Below are 18,460 nucleotides of genomic sequence, written 5' to 3'. Positions count from 1 at the left end.
CCAGAAAGCAGGAAGCAGCAGGGAGATGGGAATATGCGAGCCTTCCTAAATGCGAAAGCCATCTGGCAGTTGGAAAAGCACAGTATACAAGTGATGGAGTGGGAGGAGTCTACCACCATGAGCAGTAACACAGACTAGCCTTCAGGAGACAGATGCACTCAATTTAAAACAAGCACAAATGGCACTGACAATAGTTTTGCTTAATGTCAGAAGTATCTTAACAAGAAAAAGATGGGAACAGATTGAACCAGTGTTGAACGAAGTAAGGTCAGACAATTTGCCTATAAAAATGTGGTATACCAGGGGAGACTGATTATAAACATTTTGAAAAAAAGGTGAAAATGGGGACCATCTTGGTGGTTAGGAACAAATGAGAACAAAGCAGCAAAGATAGAAAAATTATTCAAGAACCCAGAGCTGAGAACAAAGCAGGTAGAAGACTTCAGTGGCAGACTGCAACGAACAATACTATCAGTCAGGGAAACAGGAAAAAGAATGCACTGCTTAGAAAGCTAGCAGTTTACATGTTCGGAGGGAAACCGTGCATAATAGTGAGAGATTTCAACTGTATAATTGAAGAGGGCAACAGAACAGGGGAAGGAAAAAATGGAGCCTCAGACAGCTCATCCAGACTTTTAACAAATATAATAAATAAGAGTCACTGAGAGATGTGTGGACAGGGGAGAAACAGCTAGAAGAAACAAGGCAAAAATTCAAACTCTGGTTTAAAAGTAAAAAGAGAAAGAAAGTGTTCTTAGCACAAGCACCCTGGGTAGAAGAAAATGAAGTGGTCCCAATACTTTTCAGCCAGAGTGAAGGCAGCAAAAGGACACCTTTTAAAGCAGCGCAGGAAGGTGGTGGTGCCTTAGTCGAAAAGTAGGTGGTATTGGAGGCAAGATGATTTTATGAAGAGCTATACCAGAAGGAAACAGACAGGAAGATGAAGGATTTCTTGGAAGACACTGAAAAGAAAGTAGAGGAGGAAGAAGCAAAAAAGACGGAAGAGATGAGCTTAAAGCGGAGGAGTGTTTAAAAATCTTTAAAAGAGGGAAATCACCAGAAGCAGATGGACTGCCAATGGAATTTGATGAGAAGTTTTAGGCATGGGCAGGGAGGGATATAACTGAAGTTACAGGGACGGCCCTAATTGCACCTATGCCCATTGAAAACAAAAGTTGTTGCACAGATGGGAATGAAAACTTAATTTAAATCAAGTGTAAGGCTGTTTTTCAAATTCCTTCTAAAGACAGTGGACTGAGACCTAGACTTGGGTTCAGTTCTCAGTTGTTTCACAGGCTTTCCGCATGATCTAGGTTTAGCTGCATTTCCAAGGGAGATTCCTCTCCCAGCTCAGCTGGAACCACAAAAGTAGACAACTACAATCTGCTCTTTTATTATATAAATAATAAGACTGCTCAACACATCCATACATGCTGATTTGGGATTTAAATTAAATACATGTTATCTCACTTTACACTGAGACCAAGAGTGAAAGTGAGCTGTACATATCTTCATGGGATATCTTTTCATCAAATGTCAGTATATACATTATGGTATACAGCCATTTTTGTTAAACTAAATTGATAACTGGTACCTTCAGGAAGTAATTGTGAAATTAGGAATCAAACCAAATATTTTCTTTTTAGTAGAAACAAGTGGGTTTCTTACGTTACAGGATGGCTTTCATAGTAAGTACTACTCGTGTTCTCCTGCACAGGCTCAGGGGAGGGTTGCCTTTCTTCCTGCTCCTCTTCTACCTCTTCTTCCGATTCTAACATAAGAAACAAGACTAATGGATCAATGTCTGAAGAAATATGAAGTCTCCTTTTAAAGTTCATTCATCTGTAATACCTACAGAATAAATTAAAACGTCAATGGTTTCCCAGCAAAAGTTTCAAGGAATCAGCCACGATATCAAACCAGGATGTGTAAAAGGCACACTAAAAAGTCAGGTCCTGCTCTTAAGCAAGACATCAACACAGAAGGGGACAAGAAGTACTTATGCTAAAAGGAAACCACAGATTGTGCAATACAGAGTTACTGTGACAGTAGGGGAGAAGTCCAGGAAGGTTATGGAGTATCATCATTCACTGATAAATCAGGGTTCCTGGTTTTCCCCAATAAAAAAAAAAACAAATTCCCTGCTAAAAACCCCCAAATCCATGATTAAAACTAAAGCCCCTCCCTCCACCTCCCACTAGTGCCCCTCACTCCCCACCCACAGCCTTGCTGGTGCCCCTTGCTCCCCCACCCACAGCCCCTGCTCCCCAAGCCCTGCCAAAGGAGGCTCCCAGACTCCAGGACTGCAGACTGGACCACGGGCTCAGACAGGGTGGCTCCTCAACACTGTGCACACTCCATGTCCCCCAGACCTTTACCCAGGGCAGGCACAGGCTGAGGCTGCTGCCCAGCTGAATCGGGCTTGGGGCCCAGTGCCACAATGCTTTGCTGTAGGGCCCCTGGTGGGGAGCAGGACGGGGCCATGGGTGGCTCCTCCAAAAGAGGGGGAGGGCTGGGTCCCCCATGCCACGTGCACTCCCAGGGCAGGGACCCACGCTCCATACCCCACACTCCCCAAATCTGTACATGAAGGAGGTGCAGGCTGCCGGCTTGGGCTCCCACCCTGCTTCCCTTCCCCAGGGCCTCCAGAGCCTGGCAGGCATAACCCAGGGCAGCAGAGAAGAGCGGAGCTGCCACGGATCTCTTTGTGGCTGCTCACCCCCGCCCTGGTGACATGCCTCCAGCGCCTGCCACTGCAGGGGGAGGGAGCAAGTTGTGGCGCGTGGCAGGGAGGTGGAGCGTGGCCAGGGCCATCGTGGCAGTAGTGGCACAGGGCAAACTTGGCCACACCAAAAGCTAGAGCCAGGATTGCCTGTGCACAGCTGACCGGAGCTCTGCAGGCACAACCCGGCACAGGAGGGCACAGTGGACCCGCCAGGGATCTCCTCACCACTGCTCCCGCCCCCACTGCTGCACTGGCAACATGCCTCCAGCTCCTGCAACTGCTCTAAGGGGTGCAGCCCTGCACTGCTGCCTTCACTTCAGCCCTATGTGTGCAGGAGATGCGCCGCCAGGGCAGCAACAGAGGGGAGCTCCGCTGCTGCCTTCCATGCTGGGTCATGCCCGCCAGGCTCCAGAGGCCTCAGGAGAGGGAAGCAGAGTGGCAGGGAACAGCAGCAAGCAGGGGGCCTGTTGTTCCCTGCTTCCCTCCCCCGTGACCCAGCACAGCAGGGAGCAGAGGAGCCATGCAGAGAACCTGCTCACCACTTCTTGTCCCCCCAGTGCCACGGCAATGTGCCTCCTGCAGCTCTGTGCCCCTCAGAGCAGTGGCAGGCACAAGAGGCATGTTGCCGGGGGAGGGGGGGTGTTAAAAAGTGGCAAAAGAATTCCCAAGCCCCAGGTAACTGAAAGCCTCAGGCCCTGCGCCCTTCCCCTTCTCCCTCCCACTCCAGGCAGGGCTGGGGGGTTCCCACCTCTTTTGCAATCAGCTTGTGCAGGCTGGAGCTCTGCCCGCCTGCACAGCTCTTTGCAAAACCAGGAAATCCATGGCTTTCTCTGCTAAAAGGGAAAATCCGCATTTTCTGATAAAAATGGGAAATCCGTGGTTTTCTCCGTTTTTCCAAGGGAAATGGAAAACCTGGATCCCTGCTGATAATACTGCAATGGAAACACTCCCTATAACAAAGAATAACATTAGTATAACACTTACACTGTAGAGAACCAAAAAGCCAAACTCAATAGACAAATATTAAGAATTTGCACAAGTATGAGCTCACGTTACATATTTAAAAAATACTGAAAAAATGCACACAATACTCAAATATTTGAAGTGTATTTGTGAAGTATGTGGGCTCCACATTTGAAAAACGTCACCGTGACGTTAAAAAAGGTCCGTAGGCAAGGCAATAAAATAATAAAGGGCTTGGAAGGCAAGTCATATGAGAAGAGGCTGAAGCAACAGGTATGTTCAGCTTGCAGAAAAGGAGCTAAAGAAGGGTCATGGTAGCAGCCTTCAAATACCTGAGGGGCTGCCATAAAGATGGAAAAACACCTTCTCTCTCTTACTGCAGAGTAGGACATGAACCAATGGCTTGCAGTTTCAGCAAAGCAGATTTAGACTGGATACCAAGTAAAATGTCTCTGTTTAAAACACTGAAGCAGTGGAATAAACTGCCTAGGGAATTTGTGGACTCTTCATCACTGGAGGTGTTCAAGAGGAGACTGGCCAGGCATTAGTTAGAAGGAGCTATGCCTATGTTCTCCTATGGTTATTTCCCATGTCTCTGAGCTTTGCTGGTTGCTACATGGGGCCAGGAGAAATTTTTTCCCCTCCTGTTGCTGCATGAGTCTGAGGATTTCTTATACCTTCCCTCCGATGCAAGTGTTGGGTGCAGCTGAGGCTGGGAATTTTGATTGGGGTGTGCCAGTCCTCCTGCTGGGACTTAGACCCAGAGGTTCCTGGCTAGAAGATCTTGCCCTGGTGCTCAGTGTCAGACTGATTGACATATTTGCGATCAGGAAGGAATTTTACCCCATGGTCAGACTTGTACAGACTGTGGGGGGTTTGGCCATCCTCTGTAGCAGGGAGCATGGCCCTCTTCCTTGGATCTCAGACCTATTTTAACAAGCTTTGTAGCATCAGGATGTTAGCTGCTGTGGTCCCCCTGCTTCAGCATCCTAATCTGCCACAGAAAAGTCTTGTGGTTGTGTCAGGGTTAACGATGTAGTTTTGTTAACAGGTTAGACAATGGATTTGTACAGGATAGCTTGGATAGACATAGTCCTGCCTCAGACAAAGGGTTGGACTAGATGACCTCTGGAGGTCCCCTCCAAACTTACTTTCTACAATTCCATTTCAAGACAGCAACTTCTTACATGAAATATTTACTCTGATTTTGATTGACATAAGGATGCAGTTAATTTTTCCAGAATGGAAGATATGCCTCTTTTTCAAAGTCTGAAGTCACTCTAATTAGGCCCCACCTAAGCCAAATAGTTTCAGTCTAAGGAAGGACAGTTTAATTCATGCTGGGTCACAGGCAAAAAGGTTTTATACTAAATGTCATGGAGTCATAGAAATCTGCAACTTCAACCCAAAAGCACACCACACAAAGAACATGAGAAAGGACTTGCGTTTTCATGGATCTCTAGACAGAGTAAAACCGCAGATCAGTGATTCTCAACCCTTTTAGTCGCAAAGCACCCCCAGAAAAATACCAGCTCTTGGCTTCACTTATTTTCTCTGTAATCCAAACAAATCTCCAAAAACAAAAACAGAAAAAAACCCAGCAATTCTGTTGCAAATAACACAGATTACAACAGGTCAGAAGTGGTTTTGATACTGTGGATTCCAATTTGAAATCTCTGGGCACATCCAGATGAGTGTGGGCATGTGGTATATGACACTGCAGACCCCGTCTGTGACACCAGACCCCCCACATGCAGGCATTACCTGCACCGCTAATTTGCGGTGCGGGGCTTTTTTTTGGTGACTCCAGGAGATCCCAGGGTCAGAAACCCACGCCAAAAAAATACCAAGTGGGGCAGCACACCTGGTGGCAGCGCACACTGCCCAAAACCTGAACCTGGTCAGCCAGAGCCACACATGACTGCTAGGTAGGCTTCCTGCTGCAGAAGCACCACAGAGAGCTCCTAGATGCCCACAGGACCCCAGATAAGGCTGCTGGGACCAGCAACAGTTGCAGGCTCCAACCTCCCCTACCCCACCCAGGGTGACCTGTCATGCACCAGAGTGTGCATGGCACAGGTGTTCCCCAGGGACAAACAGCAGTGCCACAAGGTATATTGCTGCTACTTGTCCCTGGGGAAAACACATGTTCCTGCTTCTCTGGACACATCCTCTGGGTTTATCATGCAAATCATTTGCCACAACTCCCTGGTTGAGAATCACTGCCCTAGATATTAAAAAATTCTCACCTTCATCAAGTTCTGCCTCAGAATCCCCAAATACTTCGTCTTCATATCTGAAGATGTCATTATGAACATAGAACTTATTTGGAACAGATCCCTGTGGAGGGGAAATGTATATATTCACTAGCAACTTGAAAAGGATTGATGAGAGGTCCATACTGCTAACTGTAAGCTTTCATGCAATCCACAACTCCTAAATTGAAGTACTCCTTTCAAGTGCACTCAACACAATAGTATGTAAATGTCAGTAAATTGTTTTAGAAGTAGTCTTCACTGTCCTCCCATCTCATTAATGCTGACTGTGCATAGCTTATTTTATTTAAATAATGAACTGAAGTCCATAGCTGTGACCAACTCATCAGCTCAACCGTTTCAAATGTGAGAATAAAACTTTATCCAGTTTCCATTCACAATAATTATGCTTCTTATTACTGAATATTCATTTTTCCTACCTGTTTCACAGACACTCAGTGGTGGTATTTCCCTGGAAGGCCATTTTGCTTTGGCCACTAAAATGTTACATGGCAGCACATAACTATATATCTACTAAGAAAAGAGTCTGACAGAAGGAGTTACTCAAAATGGTAAAGTAGTCAAAGCTCCAGAGCTCTAAGACACTACCACAAAAACATTTTCATTAAATAGGGCTGAAAAGATGCAAAGAAGGATAAGTGTCCTTTTCTAGCACACTGAAGCAGCAATTTATGCTGGTTAAATTACTATTCACATTTGTTACCAGAGAGATATGGATCAATCTAAATTGTGTCAACAGGCATAATATGTATTCTTTTTAATTTGCATAGATGATAGTTTTGGTATACAAATTAGAAGAAACTTTGGATTACTGCCATGCTACAGAAGTAGAACTAAAGAGAACAAAATCCTGTCAAGCAGGGGTGTCATATTTGTTCAATGAAGGTGCCTAGCAATACAACCCTCCAGCCACGCAGAGTACTGCCTTTCAGCCTGGGGTACTAGGGTTCTACTATCAATAGTTCAACCAAGACAAACAACAGATACTGTACTTACTTCAGGAGCCAAGACAAAGGTCTGCATGAACTTCCTCATTGGCTGCCCACTGTTTGACAACTCCCCCATGACCTGTACAACTACTCCATCACTCAAGGTTGCATGTGCATCCACATGACGAATCTTCGTATGACACTCACTAAACTGCAGGGACATCACCTTCTTGTGTATTTCCTAGAAGCAAACAGATAATTTATTACAACTTAGATGCTTCCCAGCCTGGTCAGGTAATCAGCTGTGGTTATACCAATTTTCCAGCCTAGCTGCAACAGACAGCATATACTAAGACTTCCCAAGGCTTAGTGGTGAGCCAAAGAACTCATTTATGTAAGAAAAAAATCCTCAAATTTCACATACTGAAGTACCTGCAGAAGTCCCATCATCAACTTATCTGAGCCATATAGTGTCCCTCTGTACCACAAAGCATACAAAGTTCAATTTTTATACCCAAAAGGTGGTATCCAATCCATTGGTAAAAAAGGAACACAACTCAGTATGCCACCTTTCACAACAGCACTCCTCATGAAGCAAGGAGATCAGGACCAAAAGAAACACACATGCTTCAACCCTAGATTCATGCTGCTTAGAAGGGACAGATCCAAAAGTGAAAATCCAGCACAGATTCTTAGGGTGGAGACAGAGGGTTATTGTTGTATAAACTTTCCAGTTGTGTGTACATTTGTTTAAGTTAACAACTACAACTAGAAAAGAAACCGTTTTCCTTCTGGCTGTGACACAGGCATTCAAAACAGCAGAGGCAGTAATCTACTAGTGTCATTTCACCAATTAGGTAAGAAATTCATTAAAAGCAAACCATAACAAAAAACATGATCTTCTTTTATTGACATTGCATCAATTATCAGCCATTAAGAGAAAGACTGAAGGACTGATTCAGATACATACAGCTTGGCCATATACTGCTTCCTGGGGTTTCCCACTGGCATCCAGTCCTCCATGGACATAAGAAGAATTCCTGCCATAGAACCTATGAAACAAGAAAACAAAGTTTAAGCCTCTCAACATAAAGGCAAAAAATTTCAGAGATACTGACTGCATTTAAATAAAATGTCATTACATGAGATCTTTGAGGCAAAGGGGGCAGCAGGGTGAGGGAGAGCTGTTTCTGTGTAATGCATAACTGTACTGAGCTGGTTCTGCAGCTTCTACATACTGAAGGAATGGGCCCTACTTCACCAATGTTTCTGCCTACTTAGTACAGTTACCATGTTAAATGAGTCCCATCTAGTTTCAGATTTCAGTGATTGTGTGCTTAAAAATTCAACTGTCATTTTGCAGAGAATGATTACAAATTTAGTCTATCTTCCCGATTTGGAGGAAGCCCTCTCCCAACACACCAGATGTATACACACAGAAAAAATAAAATCAGGACCTTTAGAAGATAGTCTAAAAAAAATCTTATTCTGCAGAGCTGCTAGACAGAAAGCAAAAATCTTTGCTTCAAAACAGAGAAGGCTGCATATGAAGTCTTAATTAGGTTTTGTTGTACACACACACACACACACACACTCTCTCTCTCTCTCTCTCTCTCTCTCTCTCTCTAAATAACTCATTAAAATACATGGTCTCAAACACAACATGCATTCCTTATATGAATTTGCAGAGAAACATGGTATCTTATTTTAAAAACTTACACTGGTTTATGACCTTGTATTCTCCTTCACTTTGACATTAAAGTTTTACTCAAATTATACTTATAAATAACCAAGTCAGTTACTGCTAACTAAACAACTGAAAACTGAGGCTGTAAATGAGGTGATTTTTTGTTTCTTTGGTGGCATTTAGCAAGAACGAGATGTATTCAGTGAAATGTCAAGATAGCAATGTAGACTGTAAAGGGGACAGTGTATTTTTAATATTGATCCTTTATGCTTTCACACAGTCAGCTTACATACATTACTCAATATCTTTTTTCGGCATCCTTTATGCACATACTGTCTACTTATTTTTCAGATGCTAGAATTCTTCTACTAAAAGTTTTGATTGGCCAGTTTAATCAAATGATCAGTTTAAAACTATTATTTACACCTACCCTCCAAACTGGCACATGCAATCTAGAAATCTGTTAAGACTTGAAAGGCATCATCTTCAAAAGCCCATTTTTAATACTACAAAAGTCCTCCAAGAATTTAACAACATTATTTTCTGTAATTTCAGGAATAATTATTTCATACAACACTAATGGGGCTCCTGCCCCATCACTGAAGGAGAGGGAGCCAGGGATCAGCTGGCTGGCTCCAGCCTCCTGCACAAACTGATAGCAGCAGGGGGCCCTTGGATAAAATGCCTGACCACCCCAGGTGTGGTCAGCAAAGTGCTGCCAACGATTGACAAGCCTGGGGTGGAAACAGTGGATAAGGTGATCCAGGGATATAAGCCCAGGGCCTGAGGCAAGGGGGGCAGTTTGGCCCTGCAGGCTGCAAAAAGCAGAGCTCCAGCAAGGAGAAGAGCCTGACTGGACAAGAAGGAAGGACTCCAGGCTGCAGGGAAGCTGCAGAAAGCCCCTGCACCACCAAGCAAACAAAGATAGGTATTTTGGGGCCTTACATTGTAGCCGGTTGCCACAGCATGTTGTTGACTCAGAGTGAGAAACCTTTTGTTTGACAGCAGACGCTCATGTCTTTTTGTTTGTGTTTTAATATTGGAGGACCGAGTTGTGTCTCTAGGGGCAGAGGTGGCCACTGAGAAGGGTGCTGAGGGCACTCTAAGTAAGTCCCCTTTGAAGGGTATAGCACTGCTGTTAGCAGGACTGTGGTGCCAGACAGCAAATATTGGGGGGAAAAGCCCAAAGCCTATGAGGGTGAGACCAGGGGCTGAGGGGCCCAGAGCCCACGATGGCATGAGTGGAAATGGGGCCCCTCTGCCTATGGCCCTCAGGCAGTGGACCTCAGGCAGAGGGGTCCAGCCAAAGTAAAGTGGGCCAAGGCCAGGGAGCCTCAGTCCAGACAGCAGCTTAAGACCCAAAGCAAAACCCCCCGCTCAATCATAACATCAAGGTGTGGCAGATGAGACAACAGAGTGGAACTCTGAGAGACCAGAGAGAGCAAGCAAGGCAGGACCCAGGGGGCTGCCCAGCGCCAAACCTAGGAAGGTGTGGGGCTTCGTTAACACTGCGTGGGGCCATAGTACCCCAGGAAAGGAGGCACGCTTGGGTCTCCATGCTTCTTCCATGGCATGGGGCTGAGCTGCCAGTTCCAAGCAGGTCCTGCAGGAAGGGCTATAGATGTTCCACCTGGCTTTGCAGGGCCCCCCAAAGCACAGGGCCTGGGGTGGTCATCCCAATTAGCCATACCCTACAGACAGCTCTGGGGCTGTCAATGGATGACTTTGCCACTGGGTGGATTTATATCAAGTCGATTTAAATCACTGGTCAGGAAGCCTCAATTTTATCACTGTTTTCTACAATAAGTGCATTCTTGTTGTTTGATAGAACCTTAATACATAGTATTCACAACTCAGAGAGAGATGTAGGTTTCATTTTTAAAAGGTCCACACTATCAGGGAGTCTCTTTTAATCGATCCTAAGCTGGGGGAGTCTGGGGGACGAGGCCTCTGCGGTGAGGGAGGGACAGTTCAGCCCAGCCAGAAGAAGGGGAAGGTACATGGGGCCCCAGTCTGGCCGAGTGGTGAAAGGATTGGAGTCTGGGGAGCCATCCAGAGGCAAAGGGGGCTCCCCCCCGCTGGGCAAACATCAGTGGAGACCCCAAGGACACATTCCCCTCTTCCTGCATGGGGCAGAGGCAGTGGCCACTGCACCTCGAGCCCCACTGCAGCTGGCCACATTCAGGCACGGCTCAGTCCAGCAGCGAGACACACATGGCATACAGCCATTCCAGGGCCAGCTGCAGCAGGGCTCAGGGCACCTCCATTGTGTACAGACAGGGAAGCACATGTCCTCCACAAACAAAGGCAGCACAGGCAGCTGCACCAGCAGTGAGGGAGGGAGTGGGGTTGGAGCAGGGGCAGGCCCTGCAGCCGGGGTGGGGTGAGACAGAGCCGCAAGCAGCTCAACCAGGGGGAGGGCACATACCCCAGGAGAGCACCGGGGATGTGTTCCCCAGGATCTGCACGCGGGGCACAATGGACTGCAGCTGCAGGCTGGGCTCTTCCTGGAGAGGGGAGCTGGCCCGCCAGGAAGAGCCTAGCCTGCGGTGGCAGCACTAGAAGCAGGGCCGTAGCCACCCGAAATTTCACTGTAGCCCCAAGCCCCACTCCCAGTTCTGCTGCCCACCCCAAGTGCAGCACACCATTCCAGCCCCACCCCACAGCAGCAACTGCCCTACCCCATGCCAACAGCCCCCATGCCCTCGGTTGGGGGGGGGGGGAGGGAGGAGAGAAAGCTATGCTGGGCTACTCCCAGCAGAGGCTGGGCTGGGCTGGGCTGAGAGCAGGTGGCATCTCTGGTAGCAGAGACTGGGGTGGCTACAGTGAATTTTTGGGTGGCTGCAGCCCCATTCCCAGCACTGCTGCCATGGGATAGGTTCTTCCCAGTAGGCCAGTCCTCCCCCCGCAGCCCCAGCCCACAGCTGCAGCCCGCCCTGCCCCACGTGCAGATCCGGGGGCATGTGCCCCTCGTGCCCTCCTGGGATGTCGTCCCTGCCCCCCCCCCACTGGCTGCAGGGTCTGCCCCCGCTCCAGCTCTACTTCCTTCCTCACTGCCCTTGGGGGGGGGGGGGGGCAGATCAAGGCCCCAGCAGTGAGGAAGTGGGGCTAGGGCTTCCATCTGCACACCCCCCGCCCTTTCTCCTCCCCGTCCCCCACAAATTTACCTGCTGGGGGCCCCCAAATAACTTTTTCTCCATCTGCCTCAATTCCCCCCACGCCTTTCCTTCCTCTACCCACAGAGTTACCGGGGGGGGGGAGGAGGAGGAGGGCAATAGATCTTGGGTTACTTTTAAATTCCAAAAGTGATCTCCTGTTTAAAAAAGGTTGGAGATCACTGCACTATACATTTTAAAGCAGTGATTTATTTTGACATTTTTCAGATTAATTTTGCACCTACATCAGAAAACTGAATTATCATTTGGTTACTTTATTTATCAAAGCTAATTGAAGCAGATACCTGTGAAATCATTGGAAGATAAACGCTCTCCAATTCACTAGATCAGAGGTTCTCAAACTGTGATCTGCAGACCACCACTGGTCAGTGAGCTCCATTAAGGTAGTCCACAGAAAGGCTGCAAAACAATTGAGTATATCTATACTTGGCCCTGCACTTGATTTATTTTTTTATTTTAAGCAGGCTGCAAAGACTCTCAGGAATTTTCAAGTGGTCTGCGAAAAAAAAGTTTGAAAACCACTGCACTAGATTAATCATGGATATATGGGGGATATTTTTGCCACAATGTATTAGGAAGACATCAAACAAGCACTGTAGCCGTATGTCATTAGTCTGGGGCTTTCTTCACTTTCTTTTAGATGTCTTGTCATCTTTATTTCTCTCTTTTACAGCCTGGCAAGCCTGCTGCCCTGGTAGGTTTTCCCTTCCACCATACCATTCCCTCACTAGATCTCAAATCAATGGCCAGGCTATACTCAGAAGTGTATCCCACAAGATTTCTGGAATATTCTGCTCAAAATGTTTCTCTTTTGTTCCTACTTCCCCTCCCTCCTTACATTTATCTCCAGACTCCTCCTCCTTGCCCAGATCTACTCCACCCCCAAGAATCCTCTCTTCATTTAACTTCTTGAAACTTTTTATTTTTTAGAGAGAGGTAGGGGCTTGACTCTATGTACACAAACTTTCAGAGAGACAATAGGGCTGAAAGATAGGTAATCAGGTCTGTTATCTCTCATCTCCATATACTACTGTTAACGAGGATGCTGTCTCTGGAAACAAATCCACAGTTTGAGAAGTGAAACTAAGCATCACAAAGATGCTTAATGGAATCTTTCAGACTGAGCACTGAGTCCCATTGGGTAGAGTGGTTTTCTTTCATCTTTACTAATGTATACAGGAATCTCTGGAAACCTGTATAAGATTAGGCCCCTAATATAGTCGATGTTGTGTCCTATTTATAACACTTTTCTAAAAAGGTTACATGAATATATAGTCTCAAATAGTATACAATTAGACGTTATAATCCCTATTCCATGGTGATCTCTTTGAGCTTCACCATATCTTAAATTAAAACTACCTTTATAGAAGGTTTATTTTTTTAAATCATCTTAACAGAAAGCAAACAAACACAATCATAAAATGATTAAATCAAAGCAACTGATTTAAATAAAAAATCCAATTTGTTTTGTTTTTTAAATTGTTGATTTTTATCCACCCTGATTTGCCACCCCAGCCATAGACCAGCATTTCCCAACTTTTTCCGTCCCACAGCACACTTACCTGACCTTTCCCATCCCAAGGCACACTGGTCAAATGTGGAGCACGGGGGTGGGGGGGGAAAAGAGCAGCTGAACGTAGCACAGGGGGGAAAGGGGTGGCAAGTGGCTGGATGCAGAGCAGGGGGTGGGAGCTATCAGCACAAGGCCTGCTGGGGCAGGGTGGTGGCATGAGGTAGCACTGGCTGTAGCCAAACTCCGCCAGGAGCCAAGTCCCCCCAAAGATTCTGTGGCACACCTGGATATGTCCAACAGCACACCAGTGTACCACAGCATACCTGTTGGGATGTCATAGACCCACTACAAACACACAAAACAAAGATTTGTATTAAGTACAGATCAAACTATCCCATCAACTTGCTACTGCTACTTAGCAAAGCCAGAACTTTTTCCAAAATTCTCTCTGGGAGACTGGCATGCAAAACAGGGATACCGGATACATTTTATACACTTTTGAAACTAATGTCTGTGCAATTCCACCTTATGCTTGAGATAGCAAGAGCACAACTCTGCCCCATGCTTTGAATTTTTAGCCATGGTCAGTCCCAACTTTGGAATTCCCCGACTTGCAACTTCTTGACTGTGCAATTGTATAACTGCATGAAAGGAAAGTAACTTGCCTTACTCTACTTTTCTGAAGCATTTATCAAGAATGAAAACCTTGCAGAATACTGCCTTCAGTGCAAGTTAGAGGAACAATATTTAATTGTTAAGATTTGATCTTCTGTAGTATCCATAGGGTAGCTCCAGGGCTTTACCGCTGCAAGTAGGTTCTAGCACCATATACTTACAAAAAAACCTCAAAGCATTCTTTTCAGAAGGAGGGAACAAAAACTATTCAAACCAGAGGTACTCCGACACATTAATCCATATCGTATTGGCACAGATAAAAGGAAAATGGACTTTATCAGCAATTGGCTTTTTTTTGGCTGATGTGGCCGATAATCTTGCTGATAAATGATGTATTCATGTGCACAGCTGCAGCATGCATGCAGCCAGCTCAGCAGCTTGGAGATCAGTGTCCGGCCAGTAAGTCTGTCAGTGAGGGGAATTGCCGCAGCCATTCCATCCAGCTCCACAGGGCCCCCACAAAGCGCGGGACTGGGGGCAGTCACCCCAACTCACTGCCCCACCACCAGGGATGGCCCTGATTATACTGTATCAGGATGATACAGCTGAAAGGCCAAAACTTATATCCTAGCTTGAAGACCAAAACCCAACGTTTCAAAGGAAGGTATAAAAACTCGCAACGAACAGATGTGAGATAACCAACCCTGTCTAGCACTGCTTAATACTTAGATACAAGTTTAAAGTCTGCAAGCATAGCCTTTTTATTTTTTTTAATCACTTCCAGGATTCTTTTGCAGCTATTTTAACTCTGAAGGCACTTGTTTGTTTATTCATACAGCCATCCAAACACTTCTTAAATCTTACCAAGTTATGCCCCAATGTCACAGAAGCAAGGACAAATTAACAGCATGAATGTGTAAGGGACTAAGTTTCTTAACAGGTGACAGCCCTACCCCTCACCCCTCCCAAGCTGCCTCCAATGACATCTCCAGCCAATGGAGGCCAGGCACCTGAAGCCTATTTTCCCATTTTACAGGTGTTGCAAAGGTAAACAGCTGTCTACCACTAGCTCTTACTGCAGGAGTTCAGGAACAGGTTTCTTTTCTCATCTATCCTTCCCTCCATAATAGCAGCAGAGATTGCTTCTGCTTGCAGCTTTCAAGTACAGCAAAAGCTCTGTTACCCAGCATCCATGGGGAATGGGGTGTGCCGGTTAATCATATATGCCCATTATCTGAGAATTACACTTATGTTTTTTTCAAGAAAGAAACTAAGCCTACATTTGAACTACGATATAATAATTTATATTATAACATTGTTATAATTTTTAATATGACATTTTAACTATGATATAATAATTTTTAGTATTTTAACTTCTGCCCTCTGCTTATTGATGGAGTATTTGTAGCCATAGTTACAGGACGGGCAATATATTCAGCAATAAAGTCACAGCACAAGCTCAACACGATCACAATGGTAGATGGCAGCCGAGACTGCTGCTAGCAACACTGCTCGGCAGCTCTCCTGAACAGCAACATGCCGCCTATGACAGATGCCGGTTAATAGAGAATTGTGAACGGTAAAGTTACACAGTAACACAGCTTTTACTGTAGAACCAAAATAAAACGTCTTTTAGCAGTGTTACATCTACCTACATAATTCTCAGTATCCGAAATATGACAGATCATGATCAGTCTTGGCTTTCCTGAAGTTTAATAATACAATCAGAGAAACACAGATTCCAGAATAATCTGCAAACTAGGATGGCACAGCAACAGATTGTGTGCTCACAGAAATTCTTCAGAAGTTAGTGATATTTGTCTAGCATAGCTCAATAAGCAATATGCTGGTAAATGTTCTGAGTTCTTGCTGCTTGACGTAGCTCAGGTCTCTCCTTCCCTAGCCAGATGCAAGAATACAAGGAAACACCCAAATGATCTACCCTCACCAGAAACTCCCACATGTATACAGCAGCATGCAGGTATAACCAGCACCACTGATCATCTTTAGGAACCTACCGAAATCACAACAGAAGTGCCCTGTGTGGCAGTTGCTTTAATTTTGCCGTTTCCCAGGCACACGTCCTCCTCACTCCCAGCTGCTGATTGGCAGAGGGGCCTCGCCATTTACTCCTGATCAGCAGGGAGGCAAAAACTGTGGTTTTAAATGTAGCATGGTTTTAGCCTTCCGCCTGGTCAACAGCAAACAGTGGGACCACACCAAGGCCTCTTAGCCAATCAGAGGCAGGAGGCAAAAACTGCACCGTATTTAAAACCATGGCTTTTCTCTCCTCCCAACCAAAGGTGAGCAACAGGTCCCCTCTCCACCATGAACCCCTGCCCCCAGTTGGCAAAATGCAAGATTAAAAGAGCCACCATGCAGCGTGCTTCTGCCAGTTTTGGTACGCCCCCTATTCATCTTCCTCCTCTAGGCATTAGTTCATAGTGCATGTTACTGATTTTGGACCCATAAAAAAAATTTGAAATGAAGCTGCAGGCCCTCTGAACTCTTAGTGTGGGTATTCTCACATTTTTCATTGATCATTTGTTGTTGTTGCCCATTTAGACCAGGGGCAGGCAATTATTTTGGGCGGAGGGCCGCTTACCCAGTTTTGGCAGGCTGTCGAGGGCCACATGAGTAGCCCCACCCCTTAACAGGTGCCCCACCCCCTGGTCACCACCTTGGGACCAAGGTCCCAATGTCGCAGGGCCAGCACCGGTAGAGCCCGAAGTGGGGCACAGGCTGGCAGGGGTCTGTGGAGCCGGGCTGGGCTGCACCAGCAGGGAGAGTGGGGAGCTGGCCTGGCTCCATAGAGCCCCTGACAGCTGCGACCCTGCACTCCTGCCACCCTGCTCTGGGCCCTGCCAGCACTGGCCCCGGGATACTGGTGCAGGCCCCATGCTCCCACTGGCTCCTCGTCCACTCAGACCCAGTGCCCCCCAGCCTGCAAGTACAGGCAGGGGATAGCGCACAGCCCTGACCCCCTGCTTGCCAGCAGGGAAGAAACCGCTCTTCCCTGCGCTCAGCACCAGCTTGTAACCCGCCCCTGCTGCCAGCCTGACAGTGAGGCCAGGTTACAAGGTGGTGCTGAGCGTGGGGGGTGGGGAAGCAGCCCCTCTCCTGCCCCATGGCCAGTGCCCCACGCTGCAGCTGCTCGCAGCCTGCCTGGGGTTGCCTGTGCCTGCTCTGGACAGCCCCGTGTGGGCTGCGAGCACCTGCAGCAGGGAGCGCCGGACATGGGGCAGGCAAGGACTGCTTTTCTCCATGCAGGGAAGGAGCCCAGGGAAAAGCTGAGCGCCCCGGGGGGGGGGTAGGGGCCCCTCCTCCTCGCCTGCATTCCCTGCTGCAACTGCTTGCAGCTCGTGGGGCTCTCGCACAGGCAGCCCCACATGGGTTTTGAGCAGCTGCAACATGGGGCACCGGCCATAGGGTGGAGAAGGGGCCACTCCCTCCCCTCCTTCCCTGCCTAGGGTCACCCCCCACTTCCCTCCCACTCACCTTATCTGGGGTTCTGGCATGGGGCAGCCACATGCTCCCAGGCCAGAAGCCCCTACTGGGCTGGGGGGGGCAGGGCTGGGCGGCCAAGCTGTTGTTGGAGCCCACTGGGATTCCTTGGATCCTACTGCCCCTTGGTTCCTGTCATGTTTGACAGGAACCAAGGACAGAGAAATATTAATTTTCTACATTTTTTAGGGGCCCCACGGGCTGGACAGAATGGCCTTGCGGGCTGGATCCGGCCCGCTGGCTGTATTTTGCACACCTGATTTAGACAAGTCTGTGGACCACCAGGGGTACGCAGGCCTCAGTTTGAAAACCACTGGCCTATGCCTTACACCAGGGGCGGGCAATTATTTTGATTGGAGGTCTGTTTACCAGGTTTTGGCAAGCTGTTGAGGGCTTGTGGCAGGGCAGCAGCGGCAGGGGAAGTGGTGGAGGTAGCCTGGCTTTGTCACCTGGCGGCAGCCACCTACCGCCACAGCACCGAGGTGGAGTGGCCCTTGCAGTGCACCTTGGGCCTGCCAGCATGGTTGTGGCAGCCATGGCAAAGGAGGTGAGCTTGGCCACCGCTGCCTTCTGCTTGTCACCATGCTCACGGGGCTGCTCAGTGTGGCCACTGCCACCACAGTGCTCCCGCCATGCTGTTGCGCTCCACCTCCCTACACAGCTGCTGCTGCAGTGGTGGGTGGTGGCCACCAGACAACAATGCTGTGCTTCTCACGCCGCTACCACCATCATGTCCCTGCCCCAAGCCTGAGGCACTCATGGCAGCCAGGAACAGCAGTGACAGCAGCTGAGGATTGGCAGGTGTGGGGCCGTGGCGGCAGCTGTGCTGGGTGTGAGAGCACAGCAGCTGGGTACAGCGGGAGCATTGTGGTGGTGGTGGGAGAAGCCAGCAATGGTCAAGCCCACCTCATCATCCTCTTCCACGCTGAGGGATGCCGCAAGGGCCGCTCCGCCTTGCACAGCAGGAAGGAGCAGGAGGCCAAGGAGCACTGTAGCCAGCCCAAAGCCACCAAGCCATCAGCCAGGTCCCCTCTCTTCCTGCTAGCAGCCCAGCCTGGCTCCACGGACCCCT

General features: G+C 47.7%; 1 protein-coding gene across 2 annotated transcripts in view; it reads right to left on the bottom strand.

Annotated features, from left to right (window-relative positions):
- Positions 1-18,460, bottom strand: part of G3BP2 (G3BP stress granule assembly factor 2) — a 53,093-nt gene that overhangs the window by 19,726 nt on the left and 14,907 nt on the right. For both annotated transcript variants that reach the window (XM_019534299.1, XM_019534300.1), the window contains exons 3-6: positions 7,864-7,945; positions 6,961-7,134; positions 5,938-6,028; positions 1,669-1,771 (exon numbers count right to left, since the gene is read on the bottom strand). In XM_019534299.1, the coding sequence (XP_019389844.1) occupies positions 1,669-1,771; positions 5,938-6,028; positions 6,961-7,134; positions 7,864-7,945 (450 nt within the window). The remainder of the gene's footprint in view (positions 1-1,668; positions 1,772-5,937; positions 6,029-6,960; positions 7,135-7,863; positions 7,946-18,460) is intronic.

Source organism: Crocodylus porosus, unplaced genomic scaffold, assembly GCF_001723895.1.
Source record: "Crocodylus porosus isolate Cpor-Errol unplaced genomic scaffold, CroPor_comp1, whole genome shotgun sequence".
NCBI lineage: Eukaryota > Metazoa > Chordata > Crocodylia > Crocodylidae > Crocodylus > Crocodylus porosus.
The sequence above is the reverse complement of the archived record's forward strand: the minus strand, read 5'-3'. Positions and strand labels throughout refer to the sequence as shown.